The sequence below is a fragment of the Telopea speciosissima genome, chromosome 3, assembly GCF_018873765.1.
Source record: "Telopea speciosissima isolate NSW1024214 ecotype Mountain lineage chromosome 3, Tspe_v1, whole genome shotgun sequence".
Taxonomy (NCBI): domain Eukaryota; kingdom Viridiplantae; phylum Streptophyta; class Magnoliopsida; order Proteales; family Proteaceae; genus Telopea; species Telopea speciosissima.
In genome coordinates, this window is record NC_057918.1 from 8976086 (window position 1) to 9002647 (window position 26562).

Here is a 26562-nt window from a genome sequence, read left to right on the forward strand (position 1 = left end):
TTCCCACAAGAAAAGTCCTGTATCACACAGAAATCATCACATAAAGCCATAGAGTTATTTGTCAAAATAGTTGGACAGTCTAGGCCCTTCTCCTTTATTTTTAACTCCATAGCAATCACTAAAGTAGGAAACCCCTATGTATGGTAGGAGGGATCCCTTGCAACTTAAGTCTCTCTTCAAAATAGAAGTTATTCAAGAACATTATAAAATAGAAACTAATTATTTAATCCCGTATAGGACTTAAATCCCTAATATTTGGGCTTATACTGTTAGCCCATTACAATAGTAAACCCAAATATATTAAGCCCATATCCCATATAACCCATTGGCCACTCAAATTAAGCATAACTTAAACCAAACTTGAACATACGTTCAATTGGACCCAAAAAACTAATCCAAATTCAAAACAATAGGCCCATCTTCTCATCTTACTGGAATTCTGCATCACGTATCCTCTGTACTTGTCAGCAAGATAGACGCTTATTGTTGAGAGAGCAGCCTCAGTCCCTTCATTCTTTTGAGGTTTGGGTGAGCATCGGTTTCTTGATGCTTTAAGCACTGCCATTCTCTTCTGGGAGGGGATTGTACTTCAACCTGAACCTTAAGAAAGAAAGGAAGACAGCCATTTCGGACCAAAAGAACTAACCCCAACAGCTATACGGAAGCTATGGGACTCATAAGTATATACCGCCCCTTTAGGGAATAACTAATCCAATCATTTCTATCATCTGAAAAGACTTAACAGATCAAAATTCAGGGTTGAACTCAAGTATAGTTGATGTACTAACAGTTTTTATTACCCATATCTCAAGGTAAATACAGTTTTTTAGTTCCCCCTCCCCCCAAATGTCCTTGTCATTTATTACTTTGATTCTGATGTCCCATGGCCCAATTAGGTACTTATTTTTCCCGCTCATTTTTTTTTTAACATTTCTACATTATTACTTTTGATGTAAAGGTGGGAGGAGGGAGTTGTGTTGTTTCCCGTTCATTTTCTTGACAAGATCAGATATAAAACAATCACATTCTTTATATTTCAAGCCTTTCAAACCGTTGGAAAATTATTCCTCTGTTTTAGAACGGATTGAAGATCTAATATCTAGGAAAAACTATGAAGATGCAATGAAGCTATCCCAGAATCTCAGAAGTTTATCACTGGAAGGGCTTCATTATTTTCAAACCTACGACTGGTTGATGCTGATGACTATAGTTACACTTGGATACATTGGTTGGATGGCCTATCTTGTTCTCCACGTACTGCAATCATATACTTCTTTGCCAGGAAGCATCTATAGGAAAAATACTGAAGCGGTTAATCAAATGAAAAATAATAGAGTAAGGAGACATTACCTTAACATCTAATAAGTAGCTACATGTGTGCAGATTACTGAAAGCCCTGTTTTTAACTAATTGGGTGTGTTGTTGAACAGAATAAGTTGCTTTTCTGGTTGGTACATGCTATATCATAATCTTACTGATGCATTGTACATTTTTTGTTCCCCATCTATTTGGTGACTTGGGCTTTGGAAATGTTATTTTGGATACAAGTCTACTGTCTCAGATTCATAACTTGGATATGCTTGGACTTCTTTTCCACATAACGACTAGATTAGTGCTGGACTTATGTACTCATTTGATCAATCTAAAACACAGAAGTATGAAAAATACAAGAAGCGTTTATGCCATGAAGAAGATATGGAGATGTGCATTTACTTGATCATATGAAGGCTTCTCTCTCAGTCTGAAAACCACATTTTTCCTTTCTTGATCCTTGTATCTGTTAATTACTAACGTGATATGACAAAACGACCTTAAGCAGTCTTAAGACAAACTAGACAATTTGGACTTACAAACTAATTGTTGTATCATCCTTCATATCAGCAAGATGGGGAAGAACCATGGTTGTCACAGTGTCTAGGCAACCCAAGGCATTGGAGGGAGCTTGTATGCAAGGCGACACCTTGACAACTATGGACGATAAATTGTCATGGAAAGAAACAAGATAGAGGCTAGGTAAAGTTATTCTTTGGCATCTCTTGGTAGCTACAGTCTGCACTTCATGGTCACAGTGGTGAAGATCTGAATTTATTTTCATCATGTGGTTCAATAGGTTTATTGGTCTAAAAAAAGCAGAGAGTGTAGCTTTTCTAGGACATTGAACATTTAAGGGTTTATTCTAAGGGGAATTGGTGTTGAGACGAGACTTGTTGATTACCATCCAATAAGCTGGAGGTGATGATGTAGATCAGAGAGATGATCTGCTAGTGATGGGCTTGTTTCAAAGATAGAAGAAAATGATTCTAATTTGATGATTGACATGAGCAAGATCTGAAAAGAGTAGTTCCAGATCTGGTAATAGAGAAGTCACAAGGGAGAAGAAGAATCTGAAAATTCAGAACCATGGAGGAAAAGAGAAGAGAGGTGTTATAATATCAGCTTTAGAAACCAGCAAGAAAAGATGGAAGAGAAGAAGAAGGGACAGACTGCTAAAGAGACTAGCAATCGTTAGATCTCTGCAGCCTCCCACGGATGTAATTTACAATCAAATATCAGTAGCTGTTACAATTTAGAAAAGTTTCCTTACAATACTATGAAAGATAAGATCCTAGCTAATCAGAGTAAGAAGTCAAAACCAACTAGGAAACAATAAGCAAATCTATCTACTAGCATTTATCTACAATAGGGACACCCCCTATCGTGGTAGACTAATTGTACTCCACGCATGCAACTATAACACTCCTCCTCAAGCTGGAGCATACAAATCACTCATGCCCAGCTTGGAACAAACTCTCCGGAAGGCTGGACCAAACAGAGGCTTGGTAAAAACATCACCAAGTTGATCGGCAGAAGAAACAAAAGGAGTAACAATCAGCTTGTTCAAGACATCATTCCTCACAAAGTGACAGTCAACCTCAATGTGCTTGGTTCTCTCATGAAACATCGGATTACTGGGAATGTAGATGGCTGCTTGATTATCACAAAACATTTTCATGGGTGAACTGAAGGGAATACCCAGCTAAGTCGTTTGAGGTGGCATGGCCATGTTCAATGGAGGCCTTTGTATGCTCCAGTATGGAGGAGGGGTTTGATTCAGATTGAAGAAACTAAAAGAGCCAGGGGCAGACCTAAAATGACCTTAGGAGAAGTGGTGAGGAAATACATGCATAGCTTAGGCCTTGTATGAAGTATGCCCTCGAATAGAGCTGATTGGAGGGCAAGGATCCATGTAGCCGACCCCATTTAGTTGTGATAAGGCTGAGTAGTTGTCGTATTAACAGTTACAAACTTAAGGGTAGCTTCGAAACATGAAGAACTGATGATGGTGTCATTGAATTTGTAGGATATACCGTTCCATGACCCGTCACATGAGTGGAGGATCCATCAGCAAGGATAACAAGAGAAGAGGCTTGAACTGGAGACAAGGAAGAAAACAGGTCCGACTTACCAGTCAAGTGAGAAGATGCCCTGGAGTCAATAATCCATGGAGTAGTGGTAAGGTAGGCTTAGTTACTTGTGTGTGCTAAGGTGGCGGTGGAAGTGGAAGCAGATGACTCAAGTTGGTGAAGACGCTTTAGTATCTAATATAATCACCGCGGGCAGCAAGTATATTCCAAACCGAGACAAATCAGTACCTTAAAACCCAGAATTGGATGATTTTGAAAAAGGAACAGATCAGCAGGTTTGATTGACCTGAAAGTGCTATCGAAGGAACCCCTTGGGGAGAGAAATAAAACCCCAAAAGGGGGAATTGATCTGCTGGACAGATCTGAACTACCACCAGAATTGAGAGGTCCAAAAACTCCTCAAAACAGAGTATTTCCAGCAGTTAAGGAGAAAACTAGTCGCAGCAAATCAAAAGCTTGATTCAGTCCAGAAACCTGGATCGAAGGTACATCTCCAGTTGTGTTAAATAGTCCTCAATGGAGGAATAGCATCTGGTGGCCGAAAAAAAGTTGTAGCAGCTTGATGATGGTGGTAAAATGGGGAACTCCATTGGCAGCATTATAGATGGTGTAGAGAGCCCTAGTGTATCTTCATATCATTCTCAACTAGGGCTGTAGATAACAAATAGGCAGCAAGGACTGCGGCAACCAGAAAGCGAGACTTGTACTTGGAGGACTATCAAACCAGCGAAAGGAAAATGGTGATATAACTGGTTAATAAAGCTCTGATACCATGTTACGATATCAGCTTTAGAAACCAGCAACCATGCAGAAAAGATGGAAGAGAAGAAGAAGGGAAAGACTGCTAAAGAGACTAGCAATCGTTAGATCTCTGCAGCCTCACACGGATGTAATTTATAATCAAATATCAGTAGCTATTACAACTTATGAAAGTATCCTAGATTGGATACAATACTGTAAAAGGTAAGATCCTAGCTAATAAGAGGAAGAAGTCAAACCCAACTAAGAAACTAACTAGGAAACAATAAGCAAATCTATCTACTAGCACTTATCCACGATAGGGACACTCCCCCTATTGTGGTTGACATCTAATTGTACCCCACATGCCAACTTTAACAAGAGAGATCGTGGTTGACATCGAATTGTACCTCACACATGCAACTTTAAAACTTGACAAACTTGACCATACTGGTAATGGTGAACTCGAGTCCTCCAGAGAATCGCCAGTTGGCAGTGGCATGTGCCACCATGGTGCGGATCATCATGGGTAGCTGATCAAGGACCTGAGTACAGTCGCTTTGGAATACTAACTGTCCGACAAGTCCCCATTCAACAACAGCAATACTCCAGGGTTCATGTCTGGGGTAGAAGATAAGTCTATGCTGTTGATTATGTGTACGAAATATGCTTTTATTATATTCGAGCATAAAATTTTTATAGACAAAGTATTGTTCTTCATCACATTGACGTTGTATCAATGGGAGGATTTCTCGGGGAAGGGTATTCCGTGCTTTTTCATATAAACATATTTTTCTAATTTTGTGAAAAAGGGGGTCCTTTTGATCATTATCTACAAAATCAGAAATTTTTATGATTGGAAAAGGAAACATAAATAAATTAATAAATCCCAAACCCAAACTAAAATTAAATCCTCTAGCCGTAGGCTAAGAATGGAGTGTCCTAATGCATTAATAACACTAACTAAAGAAAGAAACTGCTAGACAATTAAAAATAATAAAACTAAGAGAAATATCCTCCTAAAAATTGGGCCACGGTTGGGCTGAAGATAAGCTTCTGAAATCCTGGAATTCTGGATTCGGTAAGCCATTTAAATGACCTCCAACTGGCCCCACAAGCTGTATGTTGATAAGGTTCTTGATTTTCAGGAATTCCAGAATTGCAAGCTTTAAAACCTCCTTCAAATGGGAGAACTGCTGCTGGTTCATTGAACCTTGTCATCCAATGAATTAAATTATATTCTGAACCAGAAAAGTTCAACTCTGGACCAACCCAAACCAGACCAGTCCTGCATTAGGTGAGGGTGCGGGGATCTACTGGAAGGTCAACAATTCTTCAGCTTGGTCTTTCTGTTTCTAACTTCAGATTCATTTTCTAAAGTGAAAAAACCATGAAAGCACTTCTCTGCTTGCTCGGTTGCTCCTTTCTTATCTTATTAACATGCAATTTGATCATAAATGTGGTATCCTTGGTGATATATAGGAAGCATTATTAGAATAGCTCTACTGGGATATAGGAATTTTCTCTTTGCCCCCTGGTTTCTGTTGGTGCATCTCTCATCCTTGCTAGCAGTTGAGGGAGTTTTTATAAAATAGATCATATGAGGGGTCTAGATATTTTCAGGAATTCCCTCCTATTGTTGTCTAATATATGATATGGAGGTGTGGCTGGGAGCAATGGCAGTTGACATGGATACAGATGATCACTTTTAGTGCACTCTAGGAGCTATGCTTGTAGGTTGTACAATGTACTTCACATGTGAAGAACTTGTTACAGCCCTTTATTTTACAGCAAAGCTATGCATTCTAATTTTATATTATTCTGTGACTCCCAATACTGGAAATTTAAGCTTTTAATGTTTTTATCTTGTACTAAAGATTGCCTTTTATGTTAGTGGTGCATTACCGAGTCTGCCTCATGAGCATGGAAGGGGAACTCTGTCGAAACCACTGAGATATCTCGGTTTCGCAGGTTTCCAGGGCGAGTTGGCCAGGTACTTGAAAAAATGCATGGTTTCGACCAGTTTCGACCGAGATGTTGGTAATTTCGCAAGTTTCGACACTTATGCCCATCAAAACTTGGGAAAACCTAGCTCGAAACCAGTACAGATACTTATGTATGCTAGTAACCAGGCCAGAAACCAAGACAGACACTTATTTATGCCAAATATCAGTTAAGTAAATGTTCTTATATTTGTTTTCAAAGCTTTCTAACAAATCCAAGATTGCTTAAATCTGATTTATATTGAAGGAGTTATGTTCCGGTCAAAACTAATTTGGTGTGTGTGAATGCTGTCAAAATGGCTCTGAATGAAAATAATTTTTTAAACATCAAAACAATTGAATATTTTACCGCAATTTTGGTTTTTAGTTTTGTTTTACCATATTAAGATTTATGGAATTTTTAAATTTGAGAAAAAACCCAGCATGAAAATTGCACCTACCGCCGAAAATTTAGTTTTTGTTCTTGAACTAGGGGGTTGACTTTTTATCCTTTTGGAATTTGATTTTTTAAACTATTTTATTGGATTCAAATAGGGGGGTATTTGCTTATTTATGAATAAAATCTTAAGTAAATGAAATACAAAAACAGTAACTTAAATGATATTTGGCATAAATAAGTGCTTGGCTTGACAACTATGACTCCCAGTACACTGTGCGTACACTAGTAAACTTGGGTAAAAAACCACAAGTACCATTTTGAGTTTTTTTTTGGGGTGAAAATAGTTCATGCATTGTGTTTAGAATGTCAAAACTAGACAGTATACAAAAAATAAGATTTAAAAAAGCATTTTTGGGCCTCGAAACCACCAACTCGAGTTGGCTGGGAAAAAATCATTGGTTTCGACCATATCTCAGTTTCTGGCTGGTCGAAACCAGGTCAAAACCCAAGATCTTGAACCTTGCTCATGAGATCCAAGAGTGAGTTGGTTGTGTTTTCAAGATCTCGTTGCATCATTTTACTCAATGTGTTATGCTGGTATAACGTTGTTATCTGATTATTTTGATGGTTTTGATTATACATTAACTGCTTTCAAATCTCCTCTCTTTGACAGGTATATTTATATGGATATCTATTGATGGCTATACTTTCCATTGTACTGTTTCTGGAGCATTCGCCTCCCCTTTACCATGCATATGTTGCAATGACAGTATTCTTGTGGACGAAAATACTTAGTGAAAGGCAGTTTCTAAAAGCAGTGTGGAGACATTTATCAGGCAGCAAATTTAGTTCGACTGTAAAACTTTTAGCCACTTCTGCTGTGTCCATATGCATACTTGAAGTTCTGGTATTGACATCTGTCATTTTCTCAAATATCCTGCCTCTAGCTGCTTTAAATAAAGGAAGGTTGTGGTTTGCTTGTTTTATTAATTTCATTCTATCCTCATGCAGGTGCATAGCTTCACTGAAAGGAAACTTTACACTTGGTGTTTCCTGATTGTTGGGGTGGTTTCTGTAGTTTATCTTTTTCACTCTTTACCAGGGAGATCTATGATACCTATATTTGTATGGATTGCTTGTTGGTTTTTGTCAATTTTCACTCTTATGCCTGCGGAAATTCCTGATAACACTCAGTTGGTGTAAGTCATATTGCTTGATGCTTCTCCTTTGTCTTTTTCTGGTTGAGAACTTGATAAAAGCTTTATGATGACTGAGTTTTATGGTCATTCATTCAATATTTGTATTTTCAACAAATAATCACTCACGTACAAGCATAAATTTTATTGGAAATTTACGGATATGTTATGTATTGTTATGTCCAAGGTGTAATGCAAGTGATGGTGCACTATCATCATTCATTTGTTTTGTTTATGTTCTGTCAAATATGGGTGGTTAGGAACAATCACCTCTTTGTGTTGATGTTATTATTTTCTTAATATTCTAAGCGGTTCAATTTGTTGGAGAAAAAGCTGGATGTGTCAGATATTTAACACGTAAAGTAATAGATTTTTTTTTATAAGCAACTCTGAAAGATTTAATTGATATAGGAAAAGAAGTATAAAGCCAAAACAACCTACAATTTCCTCACAAGAGCGGGAGAATCTACACATATAACCAAATAATGGCTCCCCAAACATAGAACATCAATATAACAGAATTGATAAGCTCCTAATCTGGAAGAGGAAATGAATTTTTTGGAAATCCAACTCTGCCTTGTTCAGTTGGAAGGCAAGGTGAACTGCTCGTTCAGTTGGAAGCCAAGCACAGCAAACAGTGTAGCTGATCTATTGGCAAGGCAGAGTTGGATTTCCAAAAAATTCATTTCCTCTTCCAGATTAGGAGCTTATCAATTCTGTTATATTGATGTTCTATGTTTGGGGAGCCATTATTTGGCAAGGAGAATCTACACATATAACTTGATAATGGCCCAAAAGATGTGCATGTCTTCAGGAGCCTTCTATATCTGATCTTGTCCATAGTATGATAGTGGTCAAATCAACCTCAATAGTAATAGCATGAAAACCCTCCCTCGGTGCAAATTCCAGCCCCATCTGAAACAACAACAATTCCGCTCTAGTAGAGTTCCCTTCCCCAATTGGTCCCAAATGTGCCCTGATGCAGATATATCAGCAAAAGTGGGCTTATTTTTGTCGAAAGAAGCCGTGGGTTGGGTAGCGTTAACTACCTAGTGTAGCACGGTAATTAGTCCAGTAGTTTACCCGGTTACAGCAACATCACCAATAGTTTACTATCATCAGCGAATGATTCTCTAATAATGCTGTTCTATACATGTTGGGCCTTTGGTCCAGTGGATTTTATTGTGTGATGCCACTTAAATGGGCCTAAAATATGGTTAAGAGGAATGAATATGGAATTTACTTTATTAGTTAGTCTAGTTAGAGTCCTATTTCTTTATTTTATTTGTTATCAAGTGTTTTAGTTAGGCTAGAATAGGTCTCTAAGAGCCCAGCCTTTTTTCAGTCTCTTTTCTTTATTATTTCGGTTTCCTAGGTAGTTTAAGAAGCTACCTTACAGTTCAGGATTGGTTTAGGCCTTTTCTTTTTTTTTTTTTTTTTTTTTTTTGAGTCCTCTAAGTTTGTATGGGTCTACAACCCTGGACACGAATTTGATAAATGAAGTTGTTTTTTTTTTGGTGATTCAATAGGGGCTCCCTAGTGGTGATTCCAGGTGCCCTTGGTGGTGATTCCATAGTTGGGTACTGGTGGTTATTCCAGCCCTGCAGATCAGGTGATAATTCTTGATCATATATTTTCTATTCTTTTTTTGTTTTAGTTTCAGTCTCTAAAACCCCAAAAAATCTTATCTTTCCTATCGAATTCTAGTTTTCTACTTCAACTAGGATTTGTTAAATCTTCAGATATCTGAATCTTTTTTGTCTGTTCTGTGCTTACTTTTTATCACCGGTTTTTCAACTGTTAGAGCCTTAATTGATCACTGGTTTGAACCCTCCATTCTGTCCATCGGTTCTGCAGTTGTTGAGCTATTCTTCCCCAAATAGGATTACTCCATAAGTGTGAATTTGACCATCAAAATTTGATCACACTTTGCTGAACTCTTCACTAAAACTGACCCTTCGACTTGATTATTGGCCAATCAGACCTACTGTTATTAGTTTTCTTTTCAAATCTGGTTTGTCCTTTTTTCCGGGATCCTATTGCAAGCTGATCTCCCATTGGATTTCATTGGTTTCATATTAGCACTGCGTTATTGTATCAGAGCCATGGAAGGACTACAGAGGGTTGCTGACTTCCTTCTTTTGTTTGAGGAAAGTCAAGACTCAACTTTAGATTAAAGGATGATCATAGTTGTCAAGGCGGCGCCTATGCATCTAGGTGTCTTTTCTTAGATGGGTGCCTTGTTGGTGTTGCCTTAGTTTTTGACCCCCCTCCAAGTTAGATTTTAGGTTTAGGAATGTAAGTAAGAGAAGGAGAGGATGTTGGAGGAGGAAGAAGAAGAAGAAGAATACATAATGGGGGCAACTAGACAAAAGGCTAGTTCCCAAACTACCCTTACATAACTTCTCACAACTCTTAACACTCCCCCTCAAGCTGGAGAATAAATGTCATGCATTCCCAGCTTGCATAGGAGAGTACCAAACTGAATAGAGGTAAGAGCCTTGGTTAAGATATCCGCCAGTTGATCACCAATCTTCACAAAAGGAGTACAGATGCATCCAGAGTCTATCTTTTCCTTGATAAAGTGTCGATCCACTTCAATGTGCTTGGTCCTGTCATGTTGCACTGGATTGTGAGCAATACTAATAGCTGCCTTGTATCACAGTAGAGTCTCATAGGGCCTTCAGTGGTAAATCCTAGTTCCTGAACAAGTCTTTTCAACCATATGAGTTCACACACTCCATGAGCCATAGCTCTAAATTCTGCCTTGGCACTAGATCTAGCTACAACCGGCTATTTTTTGCTTCTCCATGTAACCAAGTTACCTCCCACAAAGGTACAATAGCCGGAGGTAGACCTCCTGTCTGTGATGGATCCAACCCAATCAGCATCAGTAAAACCTTCCACTCTCAGGTGGTTGTGCTTGGCATACAACAGTCCCTTCCCTAGGCACGACTTCAAATATCTAAGAATACGATACACAACATCTAAATGGCCACTCTTAGGGGCATGCATAACTTGGTTCACTACTCCCACTGCAAAGGAAATGTCTGGGCGTGTCATAGAAAGGTAAATAAGCTTCCCAACTAGCCTCTGGTTCTTTCCCGCATCAACAAGGGAGGGACACAAGCTTCTCCTAATTTGTGGTTCTGCTCAATAAGAGAGCTTGTTGGTTTGCAGCCTAACATCCCTGTCGCTGTCAACAAATCAAGAACAAATTTTCGTTGACATATGTTGATTCCTCTCTTAGTCCTTGATACATCGATTCCTAAGAAGTACTTCAAGGGACCCAGATCTTTGATTTCAAACTGTTACGCCAAGTAAATCTTCAGTTTATCTATCTCTGCCATAGCATCTCCAGTGAGCACAATATCATCAACGTAGACAATAAGGGCTGTGATGGTACCATTGCCCCGCTTGGTAAAGAGAGTGTGGTCAGCTTGGCTTTGGGAATATCCATTCTTCAAAATAGCCTGCCGGAAGCGCTCAAACCATGCCTTTGGTGATTGAGGAGGCACACTTTCCCTTCAACTGAAGGTATTTTGAAGCCTGGTGGTGTTTGTATGTACACTTCCTCTTCCAAGTCGCCATGAAGAAAGACATTCTTCACATCAACTGATATAATGGCCAATCTTTATTGGCAGCCAATGATAAAGGGACTCTTATAGAGTTATGTTTAGCCACAGGAGCAAATGTCTCCTGTTAATCAATCCCATAGACTTGATTGTACCCCTTGGCCACCAACCTTGCTTTGTATGTCTCAACAGTACCATCAGATTTATACTTGATTGTATAGACCCATCTACATCCAACTGGGATACGTCCCTTGGGAAGATCCACCAATTGCCAAGTACCATTCTTTTCAAGAGTCATCATCTCCTCAGACATAGCTTGTCTCCACTTTGGGTCAGACATAGTATCAATAACATTCCTGGGCTATAGGATTAGTACAAGCTCTTTTCCCCTTTCTAACAGCAATAGGAAGGTCTAAATCAGATGGAGGAGAAGGGATATCACCTGATTGAGGAGAATGAATCTTAGGATGTGGATCTGGATCCAAAGAGGACTCTTGGTAGGTCTTCTTTCCTTTATTATGCAAGCCTTCACCTCTCTTGTATTTAATGTGGTAATCCTTCTTCTTACCAGAACCATTGTCAACAACCAAATCTGTATTCACATCCACATCCACAGCCCTGTGCTTTCCAATGTTAAGCATAAAGGGAGAGATAGGTAGAGGATAATGAAGGAAATCAGCAGCCTGTTCACTTCCACAATTCTCCCCCTGAAGAGGATGCTGAGATGGTGCAAAGAAAGAGACAGACTCAAGGAAAGTGACATCTATGGAGGTGTGGCACCTGTGAGAAGATGGGTGATAGCACTTGCAACCTTTGGTAGTAGAAGAGTACCCAAGAAAGAGACACTTGAGAGCTTTTGGGATCAAGTTTAGTACGATGTGATTTGTTAACATGCATATAACAAACACAGCCAAAAACTGTAGGAGGAAGAGAGAAAGCAGAAACCTGTGGAGATAAGATTTCTAAGGGAGATTTGAAATAAAGAAGTTTGGTAGGCATGCGATTAATGAGAAAGGAAGCAGTGAGAAGAGCTGCAGACCAGAAGGTCTTGGGAACATGTATGCCAAACAAGAGACTACGAGTGACCTCCAATAAATGACGATTTTTCCTCTTAGCAACCCCATTTTGTTGGGGTGTGTCAACACACGCGAGCTGATGGATAATGCCATTATTAGTAAAGAAGGCTTGGAGGCCACCAAATATGTATTCTCCTCCTTTATCAGACCGAACAATTTTGATACGAGTATCAAACTGAGTAAGAATCATCTGATAAAAATTCTGAAATGCATCACAAACATCATTTTTTTGTTTTATAAGAACAGTCCAAGTAGCACGAGAAAAATCATCAACAAATGACACAAAGTAACGATAGCCAAATAAAGAGGTAGTAGGGGAAGGTCCCCAAACATCAGTATGCACAATATGGAAAGGAACAGCTGTTCTATTACCATGATATGGATAAGAATAACGACAATGTTTGGCAAACATACATGGTTCACATTGAAAAACATGAGAAGAAGTAATAGAAGAAAATAAGTGAGGCATCTGTTTCCTCATTACAACAAAAGATGGATGGCCAAGACGACGATGCCTACGTCCACACACATAGGACTGAGCTGTGGGCAAAAAAGGGTCAAAAAGGTAAAGGCCTTGCTCCTCACGTCCACTACCAATAATCCTCTTCATCAGCAAATCCTGAAAAAGACAGTGAGAAGGAAAAAATGTGACACAACAGTTCAGAGATTTAGTCAAGTAACTCATAGATAAAAGATTAAGTGTAAGGTTAGGGACATGAAGAACGGAAGTAAGGGAAATAGATGATGTAACAGGGATACTACCCTTACCAGATATAGAGGAAAGGGAGCCGTCAACTACCCTAACCTTATCCTTACCAGAGCAAATGGTATAGGAATCATAATAATGGGACGTACCAGTCATGTGGTCAGTGGCACCAGAGTCAATGACCCAAGACTGGGCTGCAGAAGAAGCGGAGGTGGAGACCTGCAAAGCTGAGGATGAAGAAGAGCTGGCCACTGTGGGTGCAGGAGATATGCTCAGTTGTGACATGACCCTGCAAAACACTGCATCTGTCAAAGTGGAGTCATCCTGTGTAGCATCTGCCTCAATCATCACAGAGTGTGCTCTAGCTCCCCCTGTACGACCACCACGACCTCGTGTGCTAGGAGGACGACCATGAAGAGACTAACACCTATCCTTGGTGTATCCAGTTCTCCCACAATGACCACATTTAAACCTGTCTCTCCCAACTCCACTGGCACCAACTGTCTCCACTGCTCTGTCTTCCTTACGGTTAGGCCCTTGGCCTCTACCACTCCACGGGTGTCTCGGAAAGAACTAGAATTGAGAGCTGACCTCTCAAGAGATGATGCTAGTGTTGGTTCCATAGCAACACACCGAGTCTCCTCACTCTGTAAGTAACTACAGACCTCACTAAGAGATGGAAGGGGGGGACCGACCTAAAATCTGGAGCCTGATTGGCTCATAGTCAGGGTTCAGACCACCAAGTAAAGTGAAGACACGCTCCTTTTCAAGAGTCAGATACACCTTTGCTTCATCCTCTGGGTTGGTCGAGTGAAGATCCCTGTAGTGGTCATACTCCTCCAAAAGACTAAGAAAAGCATTGTAGTACGCAAAAATGATCCTGTCACCCTGCCTCATTGAGTTAATTTTTTGGTGAAGCTGATAGACCTTGGCAGAGTCACCCACTCTATCAAAAGTCTGGGAGACACTGTCCCATATTGCCTTGGCAGTTTCTTTTCTTATAAACCTTAACCCAATCTCGGGTGTCATGGAGAAAATTAACCATGTCATGACTGTAGAGTTTTCGGTCTCCCATTTGTCATAGGTAGATGAACCAGGCTCTGGAGCTTTAATAGTACCATAATGTACCCAAGTTTCCCTTTGCTCCTAAGGGAAAGCTTCACAAAGCGTGACCAGTCCAAGTAGTTAGTGCCATCAAGCTTCACAAAGGAAATCTGTATATGTGTGCTCTCATAAACCAACTGAGGGGCAGTTGGAGTGGGCTGTGAATCAGCTGAACCAAGTCCAAATGTATCCGAATCACCCATATTGTATGGAAATCAACACTTAACCATAAACCAGATTACCAACAGCAAGTGGGGAGTACACACTCAACCCAAATAGAGGATTCCAATACAAAACAGATATTCCAGCAAGGAAGAAGACAGGTATAAGGTGGTCCGTAACACTTTCCAAGAGGTAATACTAACTTAAACAAGCTCCAAGATCTCAAACAAGGTGTCCATTATCATTCTTCTACCAAGAGAGAAGCCCATTGTACACCAAAAAGGCAAGAGCAAGAAATAAAGGCAGTATCGATTTACCTGGGCAGAAAAGGAGCAACACGAAAATGAGCTATGCTCAAATAGGGTTCTCATCCATCAAGGGAAAACACAAGAGGCATAAAGAGGACCCTTGTACGGTCCTAGTGAGTTACTCCAAGCCCCAAACACATGCCGAGAGAAGGAGAAGCAGAACCTGCAACTTGTAGCTGGCAGTAACCCTAGCTAAGACTTGGTGAGCTTCAAAACATCATGAGAGCTTTAACACAGCTCAATTAACACTTGCAAACACTTGAATAGGTTATATCAAACCTATTTCATGCTTCTTTAACAGCTTTCTTACATTGGAGTCTTCTCCTTGAAATCCTTTGTGAACTAGGATCTCAAAGAGAAGAAAAAGAATAGAAGGGAGGAGCAGAAAATGACTCTCAAATCCAAAGCTCTGGTACCAAGTTAGATTTTAGGTTTAGGAATGTAAGTAAGAGAAGGAGAGGATGTTGGAGGAGGAAGAAGAGGAAGAAGAAGAAGAAGAAGACAAGAGAGAGAATTCGGTTGTAATGTGTCAGAGTGTAATGACTCTACACTCAACACCTATATTACTTCATTACTAGAAATAAGAATATTACATACACCTCCCTAGGGAGGTAAAAGGTAAGAAAGGAGAAAAATAGAAAAATACATAATGGGGCAACTAGACAAAAGGCTAGTTCCCAAACTACCCTTACATAACTTTTCACAACTCTAACAATCCAACGCCTTGGGTCTCCTATCACTTTGACAACTATGAGGATGATCGTGTGGCTCTGATTTGGCATCACTAAAAAACTCGTGGACAAGTTTTTTTTTTTTACCCGGGGAGAATTGATGCTAATAAATCAGCAAAAGTCAGCTTCGTGGTAGGTTCTATACCTCTTGAGCCTTTGGTCCAATGATTTTTTTATTTTAATAGACCACTTTAATGAGCCTAAAATTTGGGTACGAGGAATGAATACAAGATCTACTTTAGTAGTTAGTTTAGTTAGGGTCCTATTTCTTTATTTTATTTGTTTATTAGCAGCAAAAGTCAGCTTCGCGGTAGGTTCTCTACCTCTTGAGCTTTTGATCCGATGATTTTTTATTTTAATAGGCCACTTTAATGAGCCTAAAATTTGGGTACGAGGAATGAATACAGGATCTACTTTATTAGTTAGTTTAGTTAGGGCCTATTTCTTTATTTTATTTGTTATTCAGTGTTTTAGTTAGACTGGAATAGGTCTCTAAGAGTACAGCATTATTTCAGTTTCTTTTCTTTATTACTTTGGTTTCCTTGTTTGTTTAAGTAATCTTACCAACTCAGGATTGGTTCAGGCCTTTCCTTTTTTGATTGAGTTTGTTTTTGAGTCTTCTATATAAGTTTGTCATGGTTGTAGCCCTGGACATGAATTTTATGAATGAAGTTGGATTTTTTTGCCTTTGGTTCTGTGGTGATTCAGTAGGCTCCCTCGTGGTGATTCCAAGGTTAGGGTACTGGTGGTGATTCCAACCCTATAGATTAGGTGGTGACTCGTGATTCTTTATCTATATATATATATATATAGATAGATAGATAGATAGATATATATGTATATATTCTTTTGTATCTTTTCTATTTCAGTTTCATTCTCAAAAACCTAAAAAGTCCTATCTTCCCCATCAAATTCTAGTTTCCTACTTCAACTAGGATTTGTTAAATCTTCATATTTCTGAATCTATTTTTGCTGTTCTGTTCCTACTTTGTATTACTGGTTATTCTACTGTTAGAGCCTTAATTGATCACTGGTTTGAACCTCCATTCTGTCCATAGAACTGCAGTTGTTGAGCTATCCTTCCCCAAGTAGGATTACACCATATGTGCGAATCTGGCCATCAGATTTAGATCACACTTTGTAGAACCTATCTACACTAAAATCAGACCCTTCTACTTGATTATTGGCGAAATCAAACTTACTATTATTCTGTTAGTTTTCTTTTCAAATTTGGTTTGTCTTTTTTTTTTTTTGGTAATCTTGTCGCAAGCTGATCTTCCTCTAGATCTCACTCATTCGGGATTAGCACTGCATTATGCCCTCATAATGTTTTCTATTGATGATCTGATAACCCCATTCACTCCAGATGGCCCTGGGTTGCCCATGGAAAACCTGTCAAAATTTATTTTCACCAAACTAGCTTGGGGAGAAGACCTAGAAGTGTCTTCTCTCTGTCTTGGGATGTTAGACCTAATGATATTTTCCACAATCAGGGAACAAGAAATTAGAGGAATGCCTTTGAAGCTTGAACAAGGGTTCTGCCATACCCTAATGAGCAACCTTCATTTTTACCCTTTCAGTCACCAAAACTCCGAAGAAAACTCATCCCAGAAGAGTTGAGCATTTTTATCCTCCAATATGCACCACAAACCTGCCAAAATGTAGCTTTCCAGAGAAACCTCCCTCTTGCCCCAGAGGGAGCCCAAGGCCGAAACAACATCAATCCTACCAAATCACCAGGAGAAGTTCAAGTCAGATTGAACACGATAAGTGAAACCAAGGATTTAAGTATCGGGTATCATATCGGAGGGGTGATTTTAGGAAATGTATCATATCAGAGAGACGCAAGATACACATGGAAATGGTCAAGAAATGCATGGATGTGTTTATGATATGCATAAAATATAAAATACTGTTTTGAAGCATAAAACACCTTATCATGCAATCTGTAAATATATATATATATATATATATATATATATATCTTGATGCCTGGATTTGAGTGGTTTTTATCTAATCTAGTGATGTATAACATCCCCCCCCCCCACCCCCCCCCAAAAAAAGAAAAAAAAGAAAGAGATCTGCAACTTTACGACTTTTTCTCCTATTGGATGATTTCCTCCAACTATTATCGAAGAGAAAAACAAGTTTCCAAGGCCTTCGGTTGCTCTCAGTTTCCTATCTCAATCACAGTTTCTGTTTTGCAGGTTTAAAGGAGGTGTATCAAGTGTATCTTACCTGTATTAGACCGTATTGGTTCCTTATCTACCCGTATTGCCATATCAGTCGATACAATTTTTTTTGAAAAATAAGTATCGTATCGATACCCACTGATACCGATACGATAAAATACTTTGCGATACTTAAAACACTGAGGGAAACCATAGCCTTTTGGTGAATGGACACATGAAACAGGTGTTCTACTGATTCTCCATCCTCCTTACGCATGAAACCGTAGTTGACACGGCGTCTAGGTGATCCAAGGCGTTGAAGGGAGCCTAGACTCAAGGCGACCAAGGTGTCTGGACACCTAGGCGATGCCTTGACTACTCTGCATGAAACATATAAAAGGGTCAAAGATACCATCAATGTTATATGCTACTTTGGGCGGAAATTTTGCATACAACCAGAATGTTGTTTCGAACATGCAGATGTAGTACATCTTAGATGACCACATAATTGAGCACGTAAATTTCAGCCAACCGACCAAAAGGCCATGCTTTTGATAAGTAATTAGGGATAAAAGGAGTTTTAAGTTGCTTCTGAACAGGTCACATTTTAATCATTTTTTTTTTGTCCTGTTTGTATGTTCACTAAGCTGAGTTAAATTTCAATTGATTTTTTAATCTCTCAACTGTGTAAACCTACATTCCTTAATATTTTGTAATTCTTGTGAATCATTATTATTTATCAGAACGTCTGTAAGTCTGTTATTGCTTGTATTTTGTTATGATACGTGCTCTATACATTAAAATACTGAGCTTAGGTGTTGGTTAATCGGTTGAATGTCTAAAAGTTTTTTTTTTGGTTGTAAAAAACTCTCTGCAGCAAAGCCTCATGAATCTTGTTCTCTCCAGGGCCATTTCTTCTGTTACTCCTATCTTTTCTAAGTTCACGTGTTTTGGGCTTGTTCTCCTTGTACATTTCAAAGTTCTCAACATGCAACATATATGCCCTCTCTAGTGCAGTCATTTCATAATTGCATGAATTCTTCTCATCTTACCGCTGATTTTTGCTACCCCTAACTTAAGCATATTCATTTCTTATTCTTCGTTTCTACTCTCGCCATCGATCCATCTCAGCTTCCTCATCTTAGTTGCACTTATTCTATGTATGTGTAGTTTCTTGATTGCTCAGCATTCTGCTCTGCATTTTTATTATGAATCATATTAATATTTGCTTCCACTATTGATAAAAAAAAGTAATATTTGTTTCCACAAAAGTATGTAAACTGAATCATTTTGTCTGCAGAACTGCTAGTGGTCCTATGTTTATCCTGATGGGAGTGGCGTCTAGATGGTTTGATTTTGGTACCAAAAAAAATAAGTATTGGTTACGCATTCTTTGTTGTGACAAAAAGGTCGTTGGGTTTCCAATGCTCTTTCACTTGCAGGTAACGAGGTGCATCCAATGCCTTTTCAAATTTTTTTTTGGGGAGGGAGTGGTGTTGTGAAATTTAAAGTTTGTTTTTCCTGAACAGTTTTGTACATGATACTTTCTGTAATTTTGAATTAGGCTTTTCTTGTTGCTCTGTCTTCGGTGATGGTGGCATTATCCACTGCCCACAGAACTAAGAATCAAGAACTAAATACGCTGCACCAGTTGATAAATTGGTCCATAGCTGGTATGTTATTAGCATTTCCTGTTTTATCACTTATACTCGCAAGAAGTTTCATTAATTATACCTGTCCCTATAATGTTTTAGTTGAACTCACAGGTCTTTTTGTTTGTTATTACTGTGGTAATGTTTATTTGGTGCACCGAGTCAATCTTGTATGTGGTGAGTTGTGCTGTCATATTATTCTTTCTAGTTAGTTAAACTTGTCTATGTTCGAGGTCGATACAAAAATTCAACAGAGCTTGTTAAAAGTTTTTATGTCTAGAAAGAATACCAATAGCGTAAAGGATTCCATCATTTGACCATATGTCAGTGACTAAGAAAACAAAACATTGTAATAAGTTCTTCACAAATCATGATTCACAAATATTTTTCATGTAAATAATTTTTTGGTGTTTTCATTACTATCTGGAAATATAGTTCTCTTAATGCTAGAAACTTTTGTTAACTTATTATAAGATGTGAAAGCTGTCTTTGCAATACTTCTTTCTCACTCCTACTGATCAATACTTTAATAAGTGATTTGAAGCATTTATAACTGCTAATCCATTATACTTCCACAAAAGAGGTATGCTTCATTTTTCACTACATTTGTTGCTTTCTTGCAGGTTTTTCTTTGGTTCTCCCTCTGTTCTCGTCAACTGGCCTTGTGGACCGACTTACTTCTATCTTTCTTGGTTTTGCACCTTCTTTTCTACTTCTATCAATTGGGTAGTCATTCTTTGCAAGTTGCCATATATTATTATTATCTGAGCTGTACTGTAGATATGATGGAAATTTATGTACATATAATGATGCTTTTTATATTATCAACCTGTTTTGCAGATATGAAGCTGTTTTCTATGGTTCCCTAGGTCTTGTGCTTATAGCATGGATATTGTTTGAGTGTGCAGTCCTCTATTTGAGCAAAGAAAAATTATCCTCTACTTCATTGCAAAGCGCAGAGGATAAAGTCTTTCTTAATCATGATGAAAGATGTTTAGTGTTGTCCGATGTGAGAATTCCATTGATCTTTGTAAGTGATGTTCATATTTGTTGCTTAGAATATTAATGATCAGTTTCCAATACATGACTATTTCTGGATTTCTGTTTCATTTGTAATGTCAATTTTTTTTACAATATGTCAATGTTTTAACCAAGGTTTTTAATTTCAGCAGGGTACCCCATTTTGCCCCCGTTGAAACAGAAATATTTCAGCGAAATGGGGGCGAAATTTGGTCCGTTTTGCTGAAATTGACAGAATTTCCTTTTTCGTGCCCTAAACAGTGGAAATTTTGCATGAAACTTCAGAGACTGTCTATTTAAGCATAAATACATTATTCACCAAAACAATAAGCATAATACACTTGTTTGAATAATTAGATTGGGAAGGAAAAACCAAAGTGGTAGTTTGGCATCGGACCCAATGTTTCTAGTGTATAGCATAGCCTACTGCGTCATTTCCCTTATATAACCTATTCTACACAAAATTTAGGCCTAAAACACACAACACCAATAAAACAATTGAGATATGCATTAGGAATGAAGAACCGTAGAATTAGCAAGCATTCAACAATTATCAAAATGTGAGACCATTTTACATTAGAATCATGCATAATCCACACTCCATGGTCAAAAAGTTTCATCAAACTAAGTACAAATTGCCAATTGTTTGACATTCAATATTCAAAGTTTACAATCCTATGTCAATATATTACAGACTGTTCCAAGAGGATCAAAATCACTAGGAGATGTTGCTGCTCCTGGAACCGTTGGAACCATTGCTCAGACTGTATGACATATGGTAGTCATGTCATCCTTTTCCTGAATAATCTCTCAAAGTCCATTACAACAGCCCTAGATGGAATCATTAATATGTGCAAGGTAAACCCAACTTAGGGTATAGATCATTGGGCTATGGTGGTGATGGTAAATAGTGGACCCACTGTATACTTGGCGGAGCTGACATATATAGTTGGGGGGTTGGGTATGAGAAGAGGCTTTCCACAAAAGATGACCCACTTTATGACTCCCCAATTTCAACGGCATATTAAATCTATGTTAAACATTTAATTCATGTACATTGGATGTTAATATCATGATTAAGTACCGCTAATCATGCAATTCAAGCAAGGAAACACAACAAATTTGAAGGAATTTGAGGATTTTCCTTAAAAACTATAAATTTGGGGAAATCTGGGCAAACGAGTCTTCATATTCATCCAAATATTTAAGAGGATGCTCCAAAATCGTTGTCCAAGGACTTGTTAGCAGCAAATGTTAGGTTGTTGGAAAAAGAAATGGTTTCCCAAGTAGTTCAGTGGTTTTGCAGAAAAAGGGCGAAAGCTCTTTAAAATGGGATGAAATGAGTCGAAATCCTTTGAAATAAAGTATTTTTGTAACATGAATGTATCATTTTGCCTAAATTAGGTAAACCATGCATTTCTCCACCATTTTATGGTTTCTTGCAAAATCGAAATATTTTGCAAATTTCGGTATATTTGGGCCGCAATTTTGAACCATTGTTTTAACTTTTAACACCCTAAACCCTGTAAAAAAGAGTCAGTGGTAGCTCTTGACTAGTTATTCCTTCAATTTTTGGATTTCTCGTTGGTTGATTTTTTTTTAATAAGCTAATGAATAAGAGGTTTGGATATAGTTTGCAAGCTTAGATGCTTTCATGTTACTGCTCTTTCACTTTCACTTTTGTAATGCTTGTCAATTATCCATTCCAATATCAAATTTATGACACAATAAAAGCATTTGTATGAACTATGAAGGTGCTGCCTCCCTTACTGCTATACTCAACTAACTTGCTCATTTTCTTCCTTCTTCTTTGTAAATTCCAATTCAACTCAACATCACACTTCATTACCACAAAGCCATCAAATCTGCTTCTAGCACCATTCTAGTGTTCTATAGAACCTAGATCATTTCATGTTCCAAACTTATTTTCAATATAAGCGAATTGGTTATTTCATTCTATTTGAAGTATCATTTTCAACATGTTGAAGCTTTTTCCTTAAGGGGCTTGATGCAGATCGATTGATGGATCTGCTGGTGGTGGGTTTACTTTGCTTATATCTTGAGCAATATCCAAGATCTGAAAAGATTTTGCAGGAATAGATAATCAAACTGTCAAACTGATCTATAATGATACTAACAAAATATAGATGAGTAGACCAGATTTAAAGATTCAACTTCAGAATCAGTGAGCAGCTAGTCAGTTTATCAGATCTGTATACCAGAAATAGAGAGAAAGAAACTACGAGAATAAGAGAGAGAAAAGGGAGAGAAAGAGGATCGCAGGGAGAGAAGAAATAGGGAAGAGGGAGATCCCACTCAATTTTCAAACTGAAAATCCAGATTTCATTCCATCACAAATCGTGGAGGGGTTGGGTTGGTTACAATTACATTGCTATTTATAAAAACAGAAATAAAATCTCCTAAATTGATTCCACTAGTGACTCTTAACCTTCCTAAACTAACTCAGAAACTTTATTAAAAAGTCTCTTTTAGATTAAACTAACTTGACTACTTAATAGCACATGGGACCTACATAATCTTATCCATATACTTAAGTCCGTGTACTCCCTTAAATCCCAACTTTTAACGTGGCCCATTATAATAAAAAAAACTAAAAAATAACAAACCCAAGGCCCATAGAACCCAACCATGGGCCAAAGTAAAGTATCCCAAGGCCCAATTGGCTCAATTGGACACCTTTAACTGCATCAATGCTAGTGGCATGGTTTAATTTCATTGCTTTGTCGAATTTGCACTTGAACCATTGTCTCTTCATGCTCCTGAGCTAAAAATGTTTCTTAGGTCTGATGACTCCGGGCTATATTAACACTATTGTCTTTGTACTCCATATTCCGTAGAGTTCCATTCAATTCTTAGGCCAGTAGATCCATACCTCTGAGAATATTTAATCTGAACCTGATAGTCCTGATATATAACTATTTCAGTTGTTACCTTTTTCTTCTTTAAAAAATAGAAGTGCCTTCAAAACAGTTAAAAATGGGTCCAAAACTTATGCTATAGTTGAATGCTCTTTATTTGGCCTCCCTACCCAATTTCATTGTGATCCTCAGGCCATTCTCCTTTTCTGTTGATCAGTCCAATTGTTGAATTGGGTATGTTTAGAGAATTTTGATCTTCTCATGAATCTAAACATTCTTATTTTGATGGGCTTCAAATAAGCTCCAATAGATGCTTTTAAAAGTGTGTTGAATTCACTGCAGAAATTTTAAACATAAAAGTCATTGAACTTCCTTGCAGACATGATATACAATCAAGTATGCATCATCTTTGTACTATTGTATTATTTTGAGAATCTGATGTCATCTGTGCATTGTTGATTGTTTTGTTTAGTGTTGCTTTGTTGGAATACCTATGCACCTGTCTTAGCTGTATGCTGCTTCATCCATGGCATTGTATAATTTCAGCCATTTCTGTTTTGTAGATGGTCTTGTTTAATGTGGCCTTTTTTGGTACGGGAAACTTTGCTAGTATTGCAAGCTTTGAGATTTCATCTGTTTATCGGTTCATCACAGTTTTCAGTGTGAGTATAGGCTGGTGTCTGACAACTTCAATGTTTACTTACTTCTTCTTTTTGGTAGCTGTTACTGATATTTATGGTTTACTCTTCATTGCAGCCATTTCTGATGGCAGCCCTGCTAATATTCAAGTTGTTCATCCCGTTCATGCTTGTCATGTAAGTAGGATATTCTTTAATTTTTGCAGTGTTTTGGATGATGATGGTATCTTGGATTCATGGGAGTGGTGGTTTTCCAATTCATGTTTGATTACATGATTAAACTCTTTGTCTATGTTTGGAAGCCAAGAAAAGAAAAGAAATAAAAGAAAAAATTCAAAAAATTTTGAATTTGAGGAGAGAGAGAAAGATACAAGTTAATCATTACCTCCATCATGATTTTTGTCTTATATGGTGACTGAATTTGGTAGGGCTGGCTAACTTAACATAATAGGCTAGCTTGGAGGAATGAGAAAGAAGATATGCCTTCTTGTTGCCCTCTGAGTTCCTTGTAAATGAGCTTAAAACCGAAGAATAAATATCCTCACTTGACTGAAACATCAAGTGTACCAAGAATATTAATGACTTGGCACGAAATAGGCACAAAGAAACCTCCTTGCTGCCCACATATGGTCTACTTTCACCAAGTTCTGAATTGGGTCTCATCTCACCTTTGTCATTCAAAATCAGCACCTCTGCCTTAGAATCAGGTCCATGGTGCCTTGGACCAAGTTTTAGGTTTATAACTAATGCTAGAAGTTGGGGTTTGAAAAGTACTAAAACAAGAAAGGTGCTATTGAGGTTTAACTAATGCTGAAATATCGTCATTAGAGTTTAAACTTAAAACCTATTTGTAAGAAATTAGGGTTCAAAAAGTAGCAAAACTAAATGAGCATTATAACCTTAGACAACTTATCATTTACTAAATTTTTACATCCCAAATATGGAAAATTTAGATCTACTCTGTCTGAAAGGCTTTTTCAAGGATCTGGTGGTTCTGGATGAGCATCAGATTTGACCAATGAGGAATTAGCTAATCCACTCTCCATACTATTTTCCGCACACTAGATCCATTCTGTATGCTTTGAAACAATCCATATTCTGTTCCAGGTCCTGAAGTCCATGGCCTAAATTGGCAAACCTAGGTCCAACCTGCGTTTACCCAGATTATGGGAAAAAAGGTTATAATGTCTGGACCTGGTTTAAACCAAGTGCGTCTGGGTTGGCAAAAAGTTTTAATCCCTACTATTAATTGGCTTCTTACACTATCATTTTGAAGGACAATAAGGGAAAATATGAAGTTTTTGGGCCCCCTTGATTTGAACCATTGGAGGGGGGATGATGAAGTGGCCATTTGGACCTTTGTATAGGCAGTTTGTCTTTATTGGTTGTCCCTTGTAATTGAAGCTGTCAAAGTGCTGATATTTTTTGGGGGGTAAAACACAGCAAAAAGAGGGGTGGGTAGCTTACGAGCTTAAAATTTTCCCACTATTGGATTATATGAGATGATTGTGGGCCTTGAGTTTACCATGTGTTAAAACTTCTATCTACTCAGTTCATCGCTGCCGTAATGCTCTAAAACCCAGCCTGTCCTCCAATCCCTAAAATGAAGCTGGTTGCAAGTCAACTTCCTGGGTCCAAGAGTACTGTGTACATGGATTTATGAAAGTTGTAATAAACATTAAACAGATTCAATTTTAAATGCAAAGTTGTAGATCAATGGCATAAGTCGTAAAGCATATGCTAGGTAGGGGGTTCAAATGTTCACCCTTTTTAATGGCCTGGTGATGGGTCAATCATGTTGACGATGCTATCAGGTCAAGCTTCTTTGACCTGTTGGTTAAACTTGGTGACTTGACTCAGAGCCCATTTTAGGTTGACCTCTAGCTTGGTTTTTAAAACATTGGCTTGAGTAGTTTTCTATTAGGCGCAGCTTGGATAATGAGAATCCAAACAGCTGGGGGCTGGTCAGTTTTTGCATTGACTTTGGTATGGTTATCAATCCAGCTGGCAGATTAGATTCCCACTTAAGTAACTAAATCCCGATTAATAGAAATTGGATTCCACAATTTTAGGGGGAGTTCTCGATTTCTATTTGTCATGGGAATTTAAGCTCAAAGATGAAGTTTACTATTCGCATAATCCTCAAGTTCCTCCAAATATCTAACATGATTTACTATGATTCCCAGCTTGGGATACAAACTGAGCCTTAGAAGTAAATTAAATAAATTCATTTTTAGTGTTCTAACTTTAGAATCGATTATGTGGTTAGTTTTAAGACCGTTCACACTCTAATGCATTTATTTGGATCTGTTAAACCACTATGGTATTGGGTTTATGTAAATCCTTGTTGGGAGCCAAGGGTTTCAACCCTGCTATGACACTGTTAGTTACATGGACCCAGTCCATTTGACACTTACTGATGATCAACATCTTCTCATAGAAACTCTGAAATATTTAATGCCTGCAAAATGTTTTTCCCCAAACAATATATTGTTTTACCTGGAAGTTCTTGTATAATGACATTTTATATTTACTCTCTTCTCCGAACTGAAAATGCAGATGTACATTTAGTGCAATAACCAAGTTAGCAAGAGTTCCACGTATGGGGTTCTATTTCCTTGTTATTTTATTTTCGGATGTAATGACCATTCATTTCTTCTTCAAGGTATGTGCACTATCCTCTTTCAGATGTTGGACGTCTTTTATGTTTTGGTGTCACAGCATGCTTTGGATTCCCTGACAATCATCAGTGAATAAGATCTTAATCATTTTCATTAATTTTGTTACAAAATTTTAACTTCCCTAGTTGTTTTGAATGTG

The 26562-nt window shown here is 38.1% G+C and overlaps 1 protein-coding gene across 2 annotated transcripts in view; it reads left to right on the forward strand.

Moving 5' to 3' along the window:
* Window positions 1-26562, forward strand: part of LOC122654733 (GPI ethanolamine phosphate transferase 1) — a 41953-nt gene that overhangs the window by 13737 nt on the left and 1654 nt on the right. Inside the window, exons 8-18 of one of the 2 annotated variants that reach the window (XM_043848955.1) lie at window positions 1010-1335; window positions 2134-2136; window positions 7198-7431; window positions 7536-7723; window positions 18854-18995; window positions 19118-19226; window positions 19829-19931; window positions 20046-20235; window positions 23668-23766; window positions 23861-23919; window positions 26302-26407. In XM_043848955.1, coding sequence (XP_043704890.1) covers window positions 1010-1335; window positions 2134-2136; window positions 7198-7431; window positions 7536-7723; window positions 18854-18995; window positions 19118-19226; window positions 19829-19931; window positions 20046-20235; window positions 23668-23766; window positions 23861-23919; window positions 26302-26407 — 1559 coding nt within the window. The remainder of the gene's footprint in view (window positions 1-1009; window positions 1336-2133; window positions 2137-7197; window positions 7432-7535; window positions 7724-18853; window positions 18996-19117; window positions 19227-19828; window positions 19932-20045; window positions 20236-23667; window positions 23767-23860; window positions 23920-26301; window positions 26408-26562) is intronic. The other variant, XM_043848956.1, reaches the window with a different exon arrangement.